The 17,716-nt window shown below is 39.7% G+C and overlaps 3 protein-coding genes and 1 non-coding gene across 8 annotated transcripts; 2 read left to right on the top strand and 2 right to left on the bottom strand.

The window, feature by feature from the left end:
* The first annotated feature begins 29 nt into the window (after positions 1-29).
* Positions 30-5,140, top strand: LOC147050879 (high affinity cGMP-specific 3',5'-cyclic phosphodiesterase 9A). Its single transcript, XM_085919829.1, has 14 exons — positions 30-306; positions 1,089-1,250; positions 1,347-1,398; positions 1,482-1,584; positions 1,682-1,824; positions 1,902-1,961; positions 2,416-2,593; positions 2,666-2,788; positions 3,048-3,140; positions 3,241-3,308; positions 3,409-3,511; positions 4,337-4,441; positions 4,561-4,707; positions 4,775-5,140. The coding sequence occupies exons 1-14, from the start codon at positions 219-221 to the stop codon at positions 4,964-4,966; spliced, it is 1,617 nt and encodes a 538-aa protein (XP_085775955.1). The 5' UTR covers positions 30-218; the 3' UTR covers positions 4,967-5,140.
* A 1,146-nt stretch (positions 5,141-6,286) lies between these two features.
* On the top strand, positions 6,287-13,426 carry LOC147050878 (glycerol kinase-like). 5 transcript variants are annotated; one of them, XM_085919823.1, is made up of 20 exons: positions 6,287-6,466; positions 8,249-8,322; positions 8,533-8,639; positions 9,085-9,162; positions 9,404-9,483; positions 9,620-9,757; positions 9,864-9,973; positions 10,094-10,160; positions 10,498-10,533; positions 10,809-10,876; positions 10,964-11,006; positions 11,091-11,171; positions 11,241-11,319; positions 11,413-11,509; positions 11,651-11,735; positions 11,865-11,985; positions 12,110-12,253; positions 12,323-12,412; positions 12,480-12,555; positions 12,813-13,426. In XM_085919823.1, the coding sequence occupies exons 1-19, from the start codon at positions 6,413-6,415 to the stop codon at positions 12,551-12,553; spliced, it is 1,626 nt and encodes a 541-aa protein (XP_085775949.1). In that variant the 5' UTR covers positions 6,287-6,412; the 3' UTR covers positions 12,554-12,555; positions 12,813-13,426. The 5 variants fall into 5 exon arrangements, with proteins under 5 accessions (XP_085775949.1, XP_085775952.1, XP_085775951.1 ...); XM_085919826.1 differs by lacking the exon at positions 12,480-12,555 and having other exon boundaries at positions 12,323-12,422; positions 12,813-13,423; XM_085919825.1 differs by lacking the exon at positions 12,480-12,555 and having other exon boundaries at positions 12,813-13,421.
* A 69-nt stretch (positions 13,427-13,495) lies between these two features.
* On the bottom strand, positions 13,496-17,563 carry ddx18 (DEAD (Asp-Glu-Ala-Asp) box polypeptide 18). Its single transcript, XM_085919822.1, has 15 exons — positions 17,378-17,563; positions 16,861-17,040; positions 16,708-16,794; positions 16,473-16,622; positions 16,014-16,149; positions 15,782-15,882; positions 15,439-15,638; positions 15,239-15,353; positions 14,934-15,073; positions 14,705-14,866; positions 14,481-14,633; positions 14,204-14,317; positions 14,069-14,125; positions 13,824-14,001; positions 13,496-13,676 (listed from the first exon to the last, which is right to left on the bottom strand). Exons 1-15 carry the CDS (start codon positions 17,481-17,483, stop codon positions 13,531-13,533), a joined length of 2,025 nt encoding a protein of 674 aa, XP_085775948.1. The 5' UTR covers positions 17,484-17,563; the 3' UTR covers positions 13,496-13,530.
* LOC147050877 (small nucleolar RNA SNORA13) lies at positions 16,275-16,410 on the bottom strand. The gene has a single exon (XR_015067329.1). It is a non-coding gene; the product is annotated as a small nucleolar RNA SNORA13 (small nucleolar RNA).
* Positions 17,564-17,716: the final 153 nt, after the last annotated feature.

The following is a 17,716-nucleotide window of genomic DNA, read 5'->3' as shown; positions in this document are numbered from 1 at the left end:
AGGCTCTTTCTTCAACCACTGACGGGTAAAACAGCAGTGTGTTATTGCCTGATTACTTTAGTTTTGTGTCATTAGAAAAGACCGTCCAATGGAGAACAGAAGGCGGGGCACAGAAGAGATGGGAAGTATATTAAAGGGAGGTGGAGTGTTGTTCAAAGTCGATTAATGAGGTCAACGGACGCTTGATTCAAACCTATAAGCTGCTCTGAATAAATGAGATGGCAACAAAAATTATTTACTTTACAGTAAATGGGAAACCAGAGCAAGCTGAGTTGCCGCTGAGTTGTCCTGCTCAAGATGTCAAAGGTAAGAGCAGATCATTTACTGCCTTAGGGTTAAAGTATCATTGCTTATAAAACATTTTCTATTTTCAATGCATAATGTGTTCAATGTTCCTGAACGGAATTTTGCAATTGTAGACAAATAAACACAATGTTTAACTTGTGGTGTGAAAGCAAAAGTGGGGCTTAATGTGCACAGCTTTGTATGGCATCATAGACCTCACAATGATTTGGTCAGAGAAAGAATAGAACGGGAGCAATCCAGGTCTGCTGACTTTCCGACGGCTGCTACTGACAGCTCGATATGTTCACTGGCCTACAAACGTGCATTTTGTTTGAAGTGCTGTGGAATGTCAAAAGTGTCTAACATGGAGGACTCATAAAACACCAAATCATTTTTTAAAGCAATTTATCACTTATTATGCAACTGCCGTAAGATTAGTGTCAGCTTAAAGCCTCGACGTGCATACATCAGTTGGGTACTTGCAGTGTGGAATTAAAGTTTTTTTTTTCTTTTACAGTATTTGTGTTTGAAACGTTCTGTTCAGAAAAGCAACATTGAATGTCCGTGTAGATTCTTTGTCCCTGAGGTCATGGTATCTGCAAAAGTTAAATCAACTCAAGAGGTGCAGTTTCAGCTTTTCCATTGTAAATCTTAAGTGCAATTGTCTTATGCCTCAAGAATCACTGGGATTTGATTCAAGATAAAATTTCTTCAACAACAAAAAAAACCGTTCAGTTACCTTGCATCAATAGAACAGCACCAAATCTTTCAAAACACAGCAAAAACTGAAGCGACCCTTCCAGATCTGTTCCGAGCTGCAGCTGAAGCCGGTCCACATGACATCTTAAAGCTTTACAATCCCAAAGGCAACATTATCAACATCTCACCAAATCTGGAGCCGAATAAACCCAACGCCTTCTACAAACTGGAAGTGGTGGCTTCTGGCTGCAACAGTCAGCCATTAGGTATCTTTTCCTTGGCACAAGGGCACAAATCTTTAACCTGCTTGCAAAATAGTTGACATGACCTTTTATTGTTTTTATTGTTTTTTCCCAAATAAGGTGTGGAACTTGCTGGTGCACTGGGATATGATCTTTCATCTATGGAGAAAAGGTGGACTACCTCAATCTGGTGTATATTAGCACAAACTAAATGTACATTTCCTCATGTGTTGTTATTGTAACACGTTACCTCAGACTTATAGGCTTGGAAAAGAAAATCCTCGATGAAGCAGGAACTACGCCTGCGGTCATCTATGAGATGAAGAAACAGGTGGATTCATTCCGGGAGAAACTAGAGGTGTGTGGAAATTTACTTTTCAGGCTTCAAAAATAGGTCAAACTGAAAACGCATGTAGTGTCTAGCTAACTTGTGTCTTGAACCAATTTTATTTCAGAGTGTGGAACATCTCAGCTGGCTGGGGTTATTCAAGGACTTGTCTGAAGGGGCACATAAGCCCTCTCCGTTCTACCACAAGAGAACGTTACATAAAACCAAAGAGGAATGTGAGCATGTGCGTGAAAAGTTCCTTCAAATGAGGCATGTGGAACTGACGCCAAATATGGATTTTTGTGTATTCATACAATCAATGTATTCATTTCTTATTATCTTCACAGCTCTCTGGAGGTATCAGAGGAAGTAAGGCAGTACTTAAAGACTCCAACATTTGACAACTGGTAGGTTTTGGATTTGGATCAAATATTATTATTTTTTTGGATGCACTGTGTGTGTGTGTCTGAAAAGGTTGTGGTCTTCCATTCTTCTGGTTAGCATACTCATCTCAATATCAATACGCCTGCATGCTCACATATCAAAAGGCTCACGAGTGGCTTCATCCAAACCATGTTTGAAGTGGTTTCAATGTGCGTCGCATATGGATCGAGATGAGCTTTTACACAAATTGGGATGGATGGGGTTGTTATATTACGAGAAACCAAACCACAATCTCACACACACAGATGTTTACAAATATCAATTCCGGGTGGTTCCGTTTGAATGATTTATAATAGAATTCATTTGTTTACTTGTGTTTATCATGCTACTCTTTTCTATTTTGTGCAGGGCGGGCACATTAAAATTCACTTGACTGACTCTTCTGAGATATTTTTTTCTCTTTTGGTGTGAGTGCAGGCAGTGGGAGGATGCGGAGATAATGGTTCTTCTGCAAGTCATGTACACAGATTTGGATTTTATTGCGACCTACAATATTGAACCTGAAGTATTACAACAGTTCCTGTTTGAAGTGTATCGCAGATACAACAACATTCCTTTCCATAATTTCAAGCATTGCTTCTGTGTCACCCAGATGGTGGGTGGAATACGTACCATCAGAGATCTTCTGAATCAAAAGTAAAAGAAATCTTGTCATCTCTTATAACAGATGTATGGTTTAATCTGGTTGACCGACCTGAGAAGTAAGATGGACGGCATTGACCTACTGATCATGCTGACGTCTGCAATTTGCCATGATCTTGACCACACTGGCTACAATAATGCATACCAGGTACAAAAAAAATAAATCTCAATATAGAAGAGATCAGTCCAATTTCTCAAATGCTGAAATATTAAACAGCTGCAGCCCAACAATGAAGTTCACCATTATATTGTCCTATTTTTATTGAATCAAACCCAATCACCTGAGATCAACCTGGAAAAAAAATAATGCTACTCAAAATCTCAAGTGAAGTCATTGGTTTGCAAAGTAGTTCCTCTAAGGAAAACAAGTTATTTCCAGCCTTGACTATGTGTGCATATTATTCCAGATCAATGCTCGGACAGAACTTGCACTTCGCTACAATGACATCTCTCCCTTGGAGAACCACCACTGCGCAGTGGCTTTTGATATACTGGAGAAGGTACAACTTTTACTCTCTGTCCAAAAAAAAACATCGAAAGAAGAAATTGTCAGGTGGTAAAATTAAGGGAGTGATGAGATGAAGGATTTGTTGTGTCTAGACAGAAAGCAACATTTTCAGGAATCTGTCTCTGGACCAATACAAGCGGATAAGAGAAGGCATTATTAAGTGAGAATTTTTTTTTTTTTTTCATTTGAACCATTTTGTATATGTTTATTTGCTATGCCCAGAGTTGATGAAACAATAGCACAATATTTTGAAAGTGCAGATGCATTCTGGCAACTGATATGACAAGACACAATGAGATCCTCAACAAGTTCAAGTCCATTCTGGCTCCGTTTGACTTTGACAATAAGGATCACAGAGATGTGGTAAGAAATGAAATTGTACTCTTATTACTTATATCCACCTTTTTTTTCTCAAATCTTTTTACTGTAACAAAGACAAATTGTTGCTATAAAAACCTAACCTCAAAGGTTTGTTTTTTATTTTTGACTTCCTTTATAAACAACCTTTGAGTAAGAAGTAGTCGAAGTGGATGATGTCATAAATTGAGACGATAGCATGACTGCTCATGAGGAGTAAACACTTCGAAAAGGACAGATTGGGAACCGTCATTGGGTTCAAAGTTCAAGTGTGTGAAATTTCAAATGAGTGAGCGAATGTCAAGATGACTTGAGCATTTTACAATCAAAAGATTAATCTGAGCAACAGAAAGCTCAAGTGATAATAGCTTTTGTAGTTGCATAACAGGAAAATAGGTCATTCAACAGATTATAAATCCATGAACAAAAAAAACAAAAAAACTAAGCAAGAAAATTATTTTTCAGTCATTATTTGTTTTCCAAAAGTGGGCAATTGACCAAATTTCATCCTCTGGACACAAACTGAGCACTCTTGTGTCATCATCAATTTGTCAATCATCTGTTGGTCCTAATTAAAAGCGCTTGCATCACCGCTCCCTCCGTCCCTCCCTCCTTCCGTCCATCGTCAGTCGGAAATAAAAATCATCGTCCAACAGATAGGATGCTTGTACAAAGCCTCACATTCACTTCTTTTTACTTGCAACACCAAAACGTTTGACCTTTTCAAAATGGCTTCCTTGCCATTTAGATAAAAGTAAAAGAACAGGCTTTTATGTTTTCACTTCAACTGTGTGTCACAAGGACTCTATTGAATCTTTCTTCCTTACGCAGCTTATGATGATTCTGATCAAAGTGAGTGACATCTCCAATGAAGCACGACCCATGGAAGTGGCAGAGCCTTGGCTGGATTGTCTTTTACAGGAATTCTACAACCAGGTGATTGACATACGTCAAACTTACTCGAGCTTCCATCGACCACGCAATGTTTTAAATTTCGATTTCAATGGATCTTGTTCACCGTCATCCAAGTTGAATTCATTCTGTGTGATCCTCAGAGTGATGTCGAGAAGTTACAGGGTCTTCCCGTCACCCCTTTCATGGACCGGGATAAGATAACCAAACCCACATCTCAAACTGGTTTCATCAGATTTGTGCTTTTGCCGCTCTTTATAGAGCTGGCCAACCTCTTTCCCTGCCTGGAGGTAATCACATGACTTTGCATGCATCTGAGGGAATCTCCGACATTGCTGACTTTTTTTGGATCTGCAGCAACACATCATTGATCCGGTGCGGAAGGCCCTCGACTACTACACTGAGATGGAGAAAGCACTGGAGAAAGAGAAACAAAATCGAGCTCAATCTGAAAATGGATTCAAGAGCAAAGAGATACCAGTGGACCAGCCGAGTACAGATGAGCGGCGGACCTCTGGACCTGAAGCTTCAAGAACAGACACACAGTGACCAAATTGAAACTTGTATGTACAAACTCAGATGTACTTAGGGCATTTTGAATGTTATAAAGAAAAATAAAAAGTTTGTTTATGCAGGAGGTGGCAAAGGAGACGAGTAAAGTGATTTTGCTAAAATCCTATTTATGACATAACGCTGACAGAAATAAAACAGACTCCAACCAAATCTTGTAATATATTTCTATCTGTTGTTTTTTTTGTGTCACTGAAGACATAGAAGTTTTCAAATAATCCAGAAGCTAGTGCCAGTGAGTTAAATGGACATGAATAGTATATGAAATAATTTCTTCATGTTATTCCATCAACTGTTGATGAAAGCTACTCTCACATGGCTCCAGGAGAACCCAACCAGCCTGTCGACTAATACCATCTAGTGGTGAATACTGATATTACAATTAAAAACTATACAGTGGCCAAGCGGGGATTGAGGGTAGCCCGCAAATAGGGGAAATTCTAGTTTAATTGACAGCCCCGGAATTGTTCCAAAAATTAAAACAAACCTACAATATGCATTTTTCAAAAATGCTCATCTCCATTAAAAAAAGTCAAAACAATTAGGGAAAAAAAATAGGGGAATTTTTTTTACCTGTGAATATGGGATTTTTGTTTTCATGAATCAAGAGCCAATCACAGTGCAGTGCACTAAACAGGAAACAAAGCAACACACAAAAGTACAAATATTTGATCAGTCATGAAGTCCAAATATTGAATCTGTTATCATATGTTCGCTGGCAGGCAAGACCACTTCTGCTTCTCACTGAGAGGCTCATCAAATGATGTCCACAGAGATCAATTCTATTTTAAGCTCAAGGGGGATTTTGGACTGATTGAAAGAAGAGAAGGGACAAGCACGTGTGTCGAAACTTTTTAACCATGCCCACTGTTGCAACAGCTGTTTGACTGCCCACCATTGTATATAACTTTGAGACACTTGGATGTATAATCATTTAATTCATTTCTATAATGTATGGCTTATAATAATTTCATTTTTTTTCATGTATACTGTAAAAGTTGATACTACACTAAGCATGAGCTTGCTGTTCTTTCATAAGTTAAGAAATTTCTCAGTTGAGAACATCAATGCAAAAAAGGAGGACGAGAGTTTGTAAGTCAGAAATGAAAGCTCACCAAGTAACAATTTTCCACAGTAAAATGAAACATGATAAGTATTAGGGCCATATGCTTTCAGCAGCAACACGTGGTGTCTCTTTTTGCCGATTGGACAAAATGGGACCAACGCCTTTTTAGTAACGAACCTATAGGAGCGTCGCTTGAACAGGTCTGGCTTGTTTCGAGCAGGCTCGAAAATCCCGCCTACTCGTAAGTCTACTCATGATGCAGAATTGAGCTGCTGTGCTTCAAATGCAAACACGGGACTTGGGAGCTGCAGGGTTATCATTTTTCTCTCACAAAGGCCATTAGGAGAGAAAACACAGTTATGGATCCACTCGTGGGTGCTATTGATCAGGGCACGAGCTCAACGAGGTTTCTGGTAAGTGACGTGGCAGCGTGGCAGCATGTTCATGTTTGGTTTTGTGACAAGCGCTTACACATAACGCATAATTATCTCGGGATAGTTTGGAAAGTGAAGCAATGTATGTCTTGCATACTGTATGCATATAGTACAGCAATAGTAAAGATCAATAAATGAAATCAAATTTTTTTTCAAAGAAATAAAAAATAGGAATATGAAGAAAATAGTAATGATGACACTAAAAAGTTACATGATCAAGAAAGGGCTTTCATCTTTTTTGTACTTTGTTTGACTAATTTAAAATCTTATATTTTTGATTATTTATTATCTTTTGAAAGTTTTGTTTCAATGTACTTTTAATGATGTGAAGCACATTGTGTTACCTTTTGTATTAAACGTATTATTTAGCTAAAGCTTCCTTGCCGTGCCTTTAAATAAACAAATATAAACTTGAATAATGAGGTCCTAAAACTGGGTAAAATGTGTCAAAGCTTTAGTGAAAAAAAAAGTAAAATAATAATCCTAGGACCCGTTTGCTTTGACCTTGGACCAGCTCTGGATTAAAGTCAAGTGTAGATACTCATTCTCTCAATATATACAATTATACAGTGTAGTGTGTGTAGAAAACGTAATAAAAATAATGTGACGTTAAATATCATACAATATGATAACTAGGTGAACTTATGCTGCTTCAATTCTTGACTGAGAAGTTTTGGTATTAAAAATACATCAGCATGCAAGTGCAGTGCAAGTATTGTATCAGCTTCACCGTGTTTGTTTATTTGAATGATTTTCATTGCTTTTGTCCGATTTGAAGTGATGAAATCAATCTTTGCAATTCCTATCAGTTGTATGCTGAAGTGTGATGCTATCACCTGTCAAAAATTAACTTTTCATCTGTGGTGTTGGAGGTCTTTTTATAACCTTTGTGGTCCCCCCCCCCTGTTCTACTTTTTGCATGGTTTGGAACATAAATAGGCAACTAGTGGCCTACAAGCTGCATGCCACCTGTACCTGCACTTGCAATTAAATTTTGACAATGTTGTAATAACACTGTTCACCACTAGATGGCAGACATTGTTTTAAGGTTGCCTTCAACCCGATTTTCTCCGATAGACTCAGGAGCCTTTTTGATTGAGAGGAGAAATGATTTCCAAGACAACCAGAACAGTACAGCTACCATTGAGTCAATGCCCTGAGAAGAAATTCTGATTAGATCCAAATCATATACAAGGTTCCTCAAGGGTCTATTCTCGAATTTTGTCGCTTCAACATCACAAAATGTTTTGTCACACTTAAGCAGTTGCAGATGACACACACAACTATGGTTGTCATCACATGACTTAAACGGAAATAACTATTTTATGATGATGATGTTGTAAACTGCAAAGTTGAGTCATATATACTTGAAAAATACTGCATTTTTCTTACAATTGCCAATAAGTACTATACTGTACTCCATACCTCCCATTTATACTATTTATCTGACAAAATATGACTTCTGTGATCAAACTATATTGACATTACTTTGCATAAGTGACCAATTCCTTCACCTACCTGAGTTCTATGTTAAAGTTCATGAGATGACACAAGAAGTTAAACTTTAACTTACCTGGTTGTTTTTGGACTAAAGTTTAACATACCTGGTTGTATTTAGACTCATTGCAAGACTTAAGTCAAAATAAGCAAATCACAGACACCGTTGCTGCATTTCGAAAGATATAAAACACTCAAAGACTTGAATAACTAATTACTTTGCTACTTTTTGATGTTTTTCTTTCCTAATCTGCTTTTTCACAGGTCTTTAATGCCAAGACAGCTCAATTAATCCTTCACCACCAAGTAGAAATCAACCAAAGTTTTCCAAAGGAGGGGTGCGTTTTAAATATTCATAATATTACTTAACTATTATTTGCATATTCTTCATCCTGGACATCAAAAGTAGAATTTACATAAACTCCATTGTTTGTGCCAAGCATAAATTCATCTTCTATCCTCTTGTTTTTTTTCATGTTAAAGGATTTGTGAGAAATCGTATTTCATGTCAACAACATGAGATGTTTTGTATTTTTTTTCTTGACCAGGTGGGTGGAAGAAGACCCCAGGGAAATAATACAGTCAGTCTATGAATGTATTGAGAAAACATGTGAGAAACTTAGCCAGCGCAACATTGATATTGGCAACATAAAAGGTGGGTGAAAGTGCCTCCACTACTGCACATCATTAAGTGTCAAACTCAAAGCCCGGGAACCAGATGCGGCCCGCCATATCATTTTATGTGGCCCGCAAAGACAGATTTGGCATTGACTGTGTCATTACTAAAATTACAAATTGTCTTTAAAAAAAAAAAAAAAAGAGATATTGCTTGCAATTCGTCTTTTTAGAATATTTGAACAGTTTTTACTAGTCTCTGATTTCGAAACGAGTCCTTCATCACTTTGTTTTGTAGCCTATAGTGTATTTCGAAAACGTTGACAATCATAATGGGAGAGGGAAACTATGACTGTGATTTGGCCCGTGACAAAAACGAGTTTGACATCCTGCTGGAGATGATGAATTCATGATACCCCAATTTTTTGGGACATAATAAGAGTAGGAGCAGTTTGTTATGGACAATGACCATGTTGTTTCATCAGCGGTGGGTGTGACCAATCAGAGAGAGACAACTCTAGTTTGGGACAAACACACTGGAGAACCTCTCTATAATGCCATTGGTGAGTTTGCAAAGTATTATATTCATAGTCTGTTACGTGTTATATTTCTGAGTACTACATTGGTCCTCAAAAACAGGACTTCATCAAGCACACTTCACCAACATGGATCCTCCAAGAACCTCTGCTGTTGCTTTTAGAAATAGATTACACTGGATTGTATAGTCCATCTGGATTAAGTTAGTTCATGAAAACGAACCTAATCATGATGTAAAATCATTTTTTTGACATTTTGACTCTTTAGTATGGCTAGACCTTCGCACACAGTCCACAGTGGAGCGGCTCATCGATAAATCACCAGGCAAAAATAAGAATCACCTCAGGGTGAGTGTAATCAACTAGCAATCGTTGTGTTTTCACTTAACATTCCCTTAAAGTTGAGTAACTCTAGGCTTGAATTTGTCTTGTTTACTACTCTCATACATTTGATTTCTCCATTTTGGAAATATCCTCAACACAGCATAAGACGGGCCTTCCCATCAGCACGTACTTTAGTGCAGTGAAGCTACGTTGGCTGCTGGATAACGTGGAAACGGTGCAACGGGCTGTGCAAAGCGGCCGTGCCATCTTTGGCACGGTGGACTCCTGGATCATCTGGGTACGACCCCCCGCGCAGGAATAGTCTTTTTGTACATAGTCGGTCAGGGATAAGGAAATTGAAGCTCGGTGGTACAAGTAGTGGGGTTTTTTTTTTGGCTCCTCAGTGCCTGACAGGTGGCAAGAATGGAGGAATCCACTGCACAGATGTTACTAATGCCAGTCGCACCATGCTCTTCAACATTCACACTATGGACTGGGATCGTGAGCTTTGCAGGTAATGACACGTGCGCATTGAAATAACATTTGGAATATACTAACATGTGCAAACTTGTCTGAAGAGCCTGTGGCAATTTATTAAAAAAAAACCACACATTTCCTGTTTTGCTGCTTTTAGTTACTTTGATATTCCAATGGAACTTCTCCCCAAAGTTAAAAGCTCCTCTGAAATATACGGCTGGATGGTAAGTTGTTATTCATAAGATTTCACACAGAAAGATGAATGCAATGTGAAATGGTGTTTTCTTATCAACCAAAAACATATTCACACTCAATCTGGTCCATACTCGATGCACCGTGTAATTTAATTTACGTCGTAAGTGAACACTAAGGCATTGTTTGTTTGCTTATTTTGGAGTTAAATACAGGTACCCTCTCAGACCTAGTTTCAATTTTCAAAAAATATACATCATTTAGCCCAAAATAAGTGTGTGTGTAGTGTATATAAACCTGAAACACAAGTTTGACAATATTTGAAATGCAAATGTGAGACATGTACTTACTTACCTATCTTCTCACCAGAAAACAACCAGCCTTGAAGGAGTTCCAATATCTGGGGTAAAACCTTTCTTATGTAGCAAAAGAGTAAAAAAAATAAAATAATCCAACACATTATTCTTTCATTTAAAGTGATATTAATTTGCAAATCATATTTTTTTTTCATTTGGATTCAAAATGATTTTATTCCACATAAATGTTTAATAAATTAAATATATCATTTAATTAAATTTCGATTTTATATTATTAGTAATACATTTCCATATCAATACTATATTGTATGCCTGTGACAAAATGTTGAGCAAACACGCTAATAACGACATTGTTATTATTAGTGTCTTGGTGACCAGTCGGCAGCTCTGGTGGGTCAGATGTGCTTGGAGGACGGCCAGACCAAAAACACGTAGTGTACATCACTCACAACTTCACCTTTTACTGTATCTCACAATTGTCACTGATTCATTGGATATCTTTTTATCGTCACATTGAGGTATGGGACGGGTTGCTTCATGCTCCGTAACACAGGGAACAAGGTATGTTATAACAGAACGGAGTTTATGAAAGACGTTTTGTCATTATTCTTTTTTCTGTGTTTTTGTTGTTCCCATTTTTGCTAGCCTGTGATGTCAGAGCACGGCCTGCTGACCACAGTTGCCTACAAACTAGGAACAGATCAACCTCCTTGCTATGCGCTCGAGGTTTGTGAGTGCTTTGAATATTTTCCACGTATTTATTACATAGAGGCATAATTCATTTCACCCTGACAGGGCTCAGTGGCCATTGCTGGGGCGGTCGTTCGATGGCTCAAGGACAATATGGGCATAATACAATCCTCTGCAGAGATTGGTATGATTCTTGAAAAGCCACAAGCACATTAAAAACTACATTGAATGTCTTTTTTTATTTATTTATTTATTTTTATCGTCACCCTCATCTCAGAGAAGTTAGCTGCTTCAGCAGGGACATCTTACGGCTGTTATTTTGTGCCTGCTTTCTCCGGGCTCTATGCCCCATATTGGGAGCCCAGTGCACGAGGGTGAGATATGCATTGTTTACTGTAATTTGCTCCTGAATGATCAGAATATACAAAAAGATTTTTGTCTTCTTTTCCAAACATACAAATTGGTCTGAGACGTTTGGTGTAATTGTGCTAATTCGCTCTTTCTCTCTCCTGTAGCATCATCTGTGGCCTCACACAGTTCACCAACAAGAGCCATTTGGCTTTTGCTGCTCTTGAGGCTGTTTGCTTTCAAACCAGAGAGGTAATCAGAAGCTCTATTAAACTTTCTCATCAGATTTTGGGCCCTTTTCAGCATCCCAATGGTGGAGTAAAAAAAAATATCTAAAATTTTCAGACAAAGTGTGGATTATTTCTATTTGTTATGCATCAGATCCTGGATGCAATGAATATGGACAGCGGTGTACCTCTGGTGCAGCTGCAAGTGGATGGAGGCATGACTGCTAACAAATTGCTGATGCAGTTGCAGGCTGACATCCTTGGTGTATCTGTAGGTATGTTTTTCCTCATATTTAAGATTGATCTCCATTTCAAATATTCACAGATAATGAAACTTAATTAAAAAAATAATAATAATCTGCTGATGGTGTGTGTTCATTTTTTGTCACGGCGGTCCAGTGAAACCTTCGATGTCAGAGACAACAGCTCTAGGAGCCGCCATGGCAGCAGGAGCTGCAGAGGGTGTTAAAGTGTGGAGCCTGAACCCAAGTGATCTTCCTCACATCACTTCTGAAAAATATGAGCCTCAGATCAATTCTGATGGTAAGAAAACAAAAGCTGTAAGCATCTTTCCAGCACGTGGATCACCCTACATGTGTAATTTTCCTAAAGAGAGCGAATTCCGCTTTGCTCGCTGGAAGAAGGCTGTCCAACGATCCATGAACTGGGAGACGACAGAGCCGGCAGGCTGCGGTGACGACGGTATGGGATTGTAAGCGTGACTCTTCTTGAGGCTTCACCTTGAATGAATGCGCTCTCTTACTGCCAGGTTTAGCCAAGGAGGTGAACAGCATCCCTTGGGGGCTCTCTCCTTCACCTCCCTCTGTCAGAGTGGACCTCTAAAGGTCCGGCATTCGTTGCCGCTTTTATTCTTTGGGCAAATATTTTGGGTGTCTGCAGGTACCTGAAGTCTTTCAACACAAGCGTAAAAAAATCGAAATGGATCTCTGATTATGAAGCATACTGAAAGTTGAATGAACCTGCAGAGATCCTGACTGATGTGTTGGATAGTGGAAGAACACTGCTGAATGCATCTTTTAGATTCCAAATCATTTTCAAATATTTTTGATCACTCATTTATCTTTTTGTTCCTAACCCCCAGATAACCGGCAGAGACGTTAGATGGGAATAAAGGTGCTAGACGCAGCTACCTCAGAGCTGTCACATGACTCATCAGCGGACAATTGCCAGTTGGAAAGAAGAGTGGGAGCTGTGGAGCAATGAGAAGGTTTCTCTTTTATTTGGAATAAGAGAACACTTCAATTAATACATGTAGTATTTTCTAGGCATGGTTATACAGGGTTGGAGGGTGGGGCACATTTGGAGGATTGAGGAGCTCTGGTAGATATTCCAAGGTGAACGTTTATTTGTTTAAAATTGAATCTGGAATGTTGAGTGTAACAAATAGAAAATAGTACAATGGCATTTATATGCAGCATATCTGCAACTTTTCAGTTTCCCTGTGCAATTGATTGACGAGCACCTTTTTTTTTTCATCAGATGGAATGAATTACAGATTACTGTGATAGATGTTTTATTAAACTTTCTTATTTAACTCGGGGCTTCCACATGATATCAAATAAGTAAAACAAAGTCATTTACTACGCAAGGTCACGTGAGATTTTGTATTTAAATCCAACATGTATGCACTAATGTTTTGTGGACAAATAAGCAAACATGGTGTATATATATCTATAAAACATCCAGGAAATAGCCACAAAGTACAATTCCTACAAATCAAGAAGGAAAAAGAACCTTGAGAGCTATTTTTTTTTCTGATACTCTATCAAGGGACCAGTCCAGGCATTCTGCTAACTCAATTAACGAGAGAACTGCCTTGTGTCATTCCGTCCTTTGTTGACATGCTTGAAGATTTTGGCCTTGTGCACATTCTTGGATTTCTGGTAACCAAAGCCACCACCGCCTCCTCGTTTTTGCAGCTTTGCACCTTTGCTGCCGTGGACGTCTGAGAAAAAGTTGGGTTAAGGCAAAAAAAAAAAACGTGTTGAATCATTTTACAATGCTCTAGTAGTGTGGTGTAAAATTATTTCAAGAGCAGCGAATTCTCAATTTGTGAAAGATTGTACTCGCATTAATTGCCGGAAAAGGATACTGAGATCAACGTAGGGTGGGACTCTGAATCCAAACGAATTCGCCACCATGGGGAGGTTGAGTGTGTTGACGCTGTAGATCTGCTTGAGCGAGTGCGAGTCGTAAGCCCTCACGTACGACTTGTAGGCCTCTTGGGCTGACTTGTGGAGGTAGTAGTTCTTCTCAATCAGTTTCTCCAACTAAGACCATTTTCACTCACGTCAAGAACATTTCACCTCAGCTGAATTCAAACACTAGATTGCTTACCTGGGACTGGATATCTGAGATTTTACTCCAGGAAAATTCAAACTCGCTCAAGGGGACCTGGAGAGCACAGAACGCTGTTACTCCCGTCGGCGCACGAAACATGCGGCGAGCGTGGAGGCAACTTGAAATATTTACCTTGGCGTGCTTGAGGAAGCGCAGGAATCCAAGCTCCTCCGGTCGCAGAATCAGAAGTGCGTGGCCTCTGCCGTTGATGCCTCGAGCTGTTCTGCCCACTCTGTGGATGTATTCCTGTGGACGGGAGAGTTAAATTTGTAGAAGCTTCACGAGGCTAGAAATGGAAAAACTAATCGGTGACGATAGGTTTGCCGAGTTGAGATGGTTACAATGCAGTGATCTAATTTCAAGTTGTCTGATGTTTGTTTAGCTAGGATGATTCAAGCCATCACGAGACCTTGGGGTCATCTGGCGGGTCATATTGGACGATCCAATCCACCTCCGGGATATCCAGGCCTCGAGCCGCGACGTCGGTGCAGAGCAAAATGCCAGAGTCTGCATTGCAGAATTGGAAGAAGGTGGTGGTGCGTTTGGTCTGCTTTTGCTTGCCCTAAAACGATGAAGAACCCGGTTTCTTGACAGATAACACAAGTGGCACTGACAATCGATGTCACCGCTTACATGAATGGCCATGACGGGGAGGTCGATATAGTTGAGGAGCTCGTAGTGGAATTTGACAGACATGCAGGAAGAGAAGAAGACCATGAGCTTCTTCTTGCGGTTCTTCTTCAGGAAGGTGAAGAGCAACATGAAGCGCTTCTCCGATGGACATACGACATAGCCCTGCGATAAAAGGGGGACAATCGTGAAGAGAGAGCCTGACCACGTCAAAGTCACGCCACCAACATACCTGCTCCAAACCATCTACAGTGGCCGTGTCCTTGTTGTCATCCACCCCAACATAGAGGGGCTCTTTCTTCAGAGAAATACGAGCCAAGTCCTCCACCTTGCGCGTCTGTGTTGCTGAAAACAGCATGGTCTGTCTTTTCTCTGCAGAAAAGACACACCAACTCTCATTTACTCCGAGTTTGACCTAAAAAAAACAAACTGAATAACATTTTACATTGTCATAGGCATTAGAAACATTGATTAGCATAAGGAACTACAATAGACACTAGAAACCAGGAAAAAAACAACAACAACAACAACACATACTAGGCAGAAGCTTTATGATCTGCTTCAGTTCTTCCTCGAAGCCCACCTCCAAGATGCGATCAGCTTCATCAATAATCAAACACTGCAAGTTCTTGTACATGAAGCCGGGTGTGTTCTAAGGATGGGAAATGATAAAGTGACAAAACTTTTCAAATGGATGATTGAAGAAGATATTATCGTCCAGATGGATCCCGCCTCACCTGGAGGTGATCCAGAAGCCGGCCTGGTGTTGCCACCAGGATGTTGATACCGTTGGCCAGTTTTTGGGCCTCTGCTGATCGATTGCTGCCTCCCATAATCAGGCCATAGGTATGCACGTGGTGGGTCATCAGTTCTTTGAGCACACCATACGTCTGCATTGCCAACTCGCGCGTCGGAGAAAGAATCACGACACCGGTCCCTGATAGTAAGAGGGCAGACAAAAACTATTTATGGTACTATGACCAAAAGAGACAAAGAGGGTCTTCCGACTAAAACCCGCAGAAAATTCAACATCTATTCAATATTCATTCTTAAACAATGGATGAGGCGAACAATCATTACCATTTCTGGGCATGAATTTAAGTTTGAAGATGAGTTCTATGGATGGGATCAGAAAGGCCAGGGTTTTACCGCTCCCAGTCTTGGCAGCAGCCAGCACATCTCTGTCCAACAAAACAAACGCACATAATCAACAACGATAATAATAGCTGCAACTTATTTGAATACAGCAAGTGACATCATTTCCACACACATCCTAAAACTCAAAAGGAATGATCAAGAATCAAACGCCCACCTTCCATCCAGCAGAGGACGAATGCTTTTGTGCTGGATGTCAGTCATGTGTTCGAAGCCCATCTCTTCAACTCCTTTCAGCGTGCTTTCACTCACCAGTTCAGCGAGAGAAGCAAAAGACGTGTCCTCAAACGCTCCTGTACGGAAAGGCCAACAGATTAGAATTGCAATTATATTTGAATAATCTGAGTCATTGAAAAAAAAGATAGATGAATTGATGTTTAAACCACTATTTAGATGCCGTGTGACATTTTACAATAAAATGTGTACTTGGGGTTAGTCTTATCAGAGGAAGCATGGGTGACTTCTCTCATATCCAAGACAACCTCAAGTGTTTATGTATGCCTTGGTTGACACCCGTATCATGATGGAAACATTGAAAGGGCAACACAAAGGCAATAAATAGTATTCACAAACACGATAAACGTTAACAAGCGGATGAATGGGATATTAAAATTACCTGTCAAGCCAAATGGCAATTCGGGAACATCTTCTTTCTCACCATCCTCCTCATCCTGCTCATGTGGTTTGACGGGTTCCTCCTCTTCCTCCATCTCACAGTCATCTTTCTCACCATTAACTTGGTGCACAGTTTTGGGCTTTTTTTCAGCTAAGGAAAAGATAGCAATTTGAGAAATGACAGTCATGACACATTGTTTACGCAGTGGTTCCCTACAGCTTCGGAATTGTGTTACCTGGTGATTCAGGTTCCTCCTCTTCCTTCAACTCAGAGCCATCATTCTCACCATTTACTTGGTGTACAGTTTTGGGCTTTTTCTCAGCTAAGAAAAAGATGAAATCAGTTTGAGAAATGACAGTGGTTCAATACTGCTTCAGAGTTGTGTTACCTGGTGATTCAGCCGTGAGAGGCGGTTTTCTTTTCTTTTTCTTCTGCTTTCCAGTTCTTCCCTGTGCACCAGTTTCAATGTCAACTGGCTCATTGTCCTGCTTCTGCTGTTCCTGGATGACTTTGGTTTTGGCCTTGCACGCTTCTTGAGTGGATTTCTCACCCACTCCCTCTGACTTCACTGTAATAAATGTCGAATCGTAATGTGAAATTCAAACCGTTTTGATGGGCTAACTTATTGTTAATGTAGCCTACTATTTACAGTACATTGCTTGACTATAGTCAACGTAGTATAGGTTCAGTGGAAGTTTAAAACCACAACGGATATTTACAGGACGCCAACAATGATGCCACAGAATACATTAAGGGCAATTACAAGATCATTTACCACAGGAATTTTCAGATGTTTATTTGATGAAACATAATTAGAAATCATGCCGCGACAAGCTAACTACGCTAAGGAAGCTAACAGTCGTCGTCGAGAAAACAAACATTACACTTTGACGATCGCTACTTACCAGACTCCTCCTCCTCGGCGCACTTCTTGAGTAGCTTGCGCTCTTTGTTTTTTTCATTTCTTTTCTGTATTTTCTTACGGAGAATTTTCATCTGTAAATCGGCCATGTTGACGACTGAATCACACGTGTAAGCGGACTGGACGGGAGTTAGGACCCTATTCTAGAAGCAACCTGAAAGTTGCCTGAATGGAAATGTCAAGGACCCCACAAGGTGTTAAGCAAAATGCCCTATAAAAATACTAAAAGGAATACAGGTTTAAAATGTTCTGGAATAATGATGGATTCTAGCTATGGCAATCATATGGAACATCATTGTTTGAAAAAACAAATATTGCTGCG

The sequence above is a fragment of the Syngnathus leptorhynchus genome, chromosome 9 (assembly GCF_054491065.1).
Source record: "Syngnathus leptorhynchus isolate UIUO chromosome 9, UIUO_Slep, whole genome shotgun sequence".
Lineage (NCBI taxonomy): Eukaryota > Metazoa > Chordata > Actinopteri > Syngnathiformes > Syngnathidae > Syngnathus > Syngnathus leptorhynchus.
Note: the sequence above shows the minus strand (reverse complement) of the source record. Positions and strands in the feature narration are given on the sequence as shown.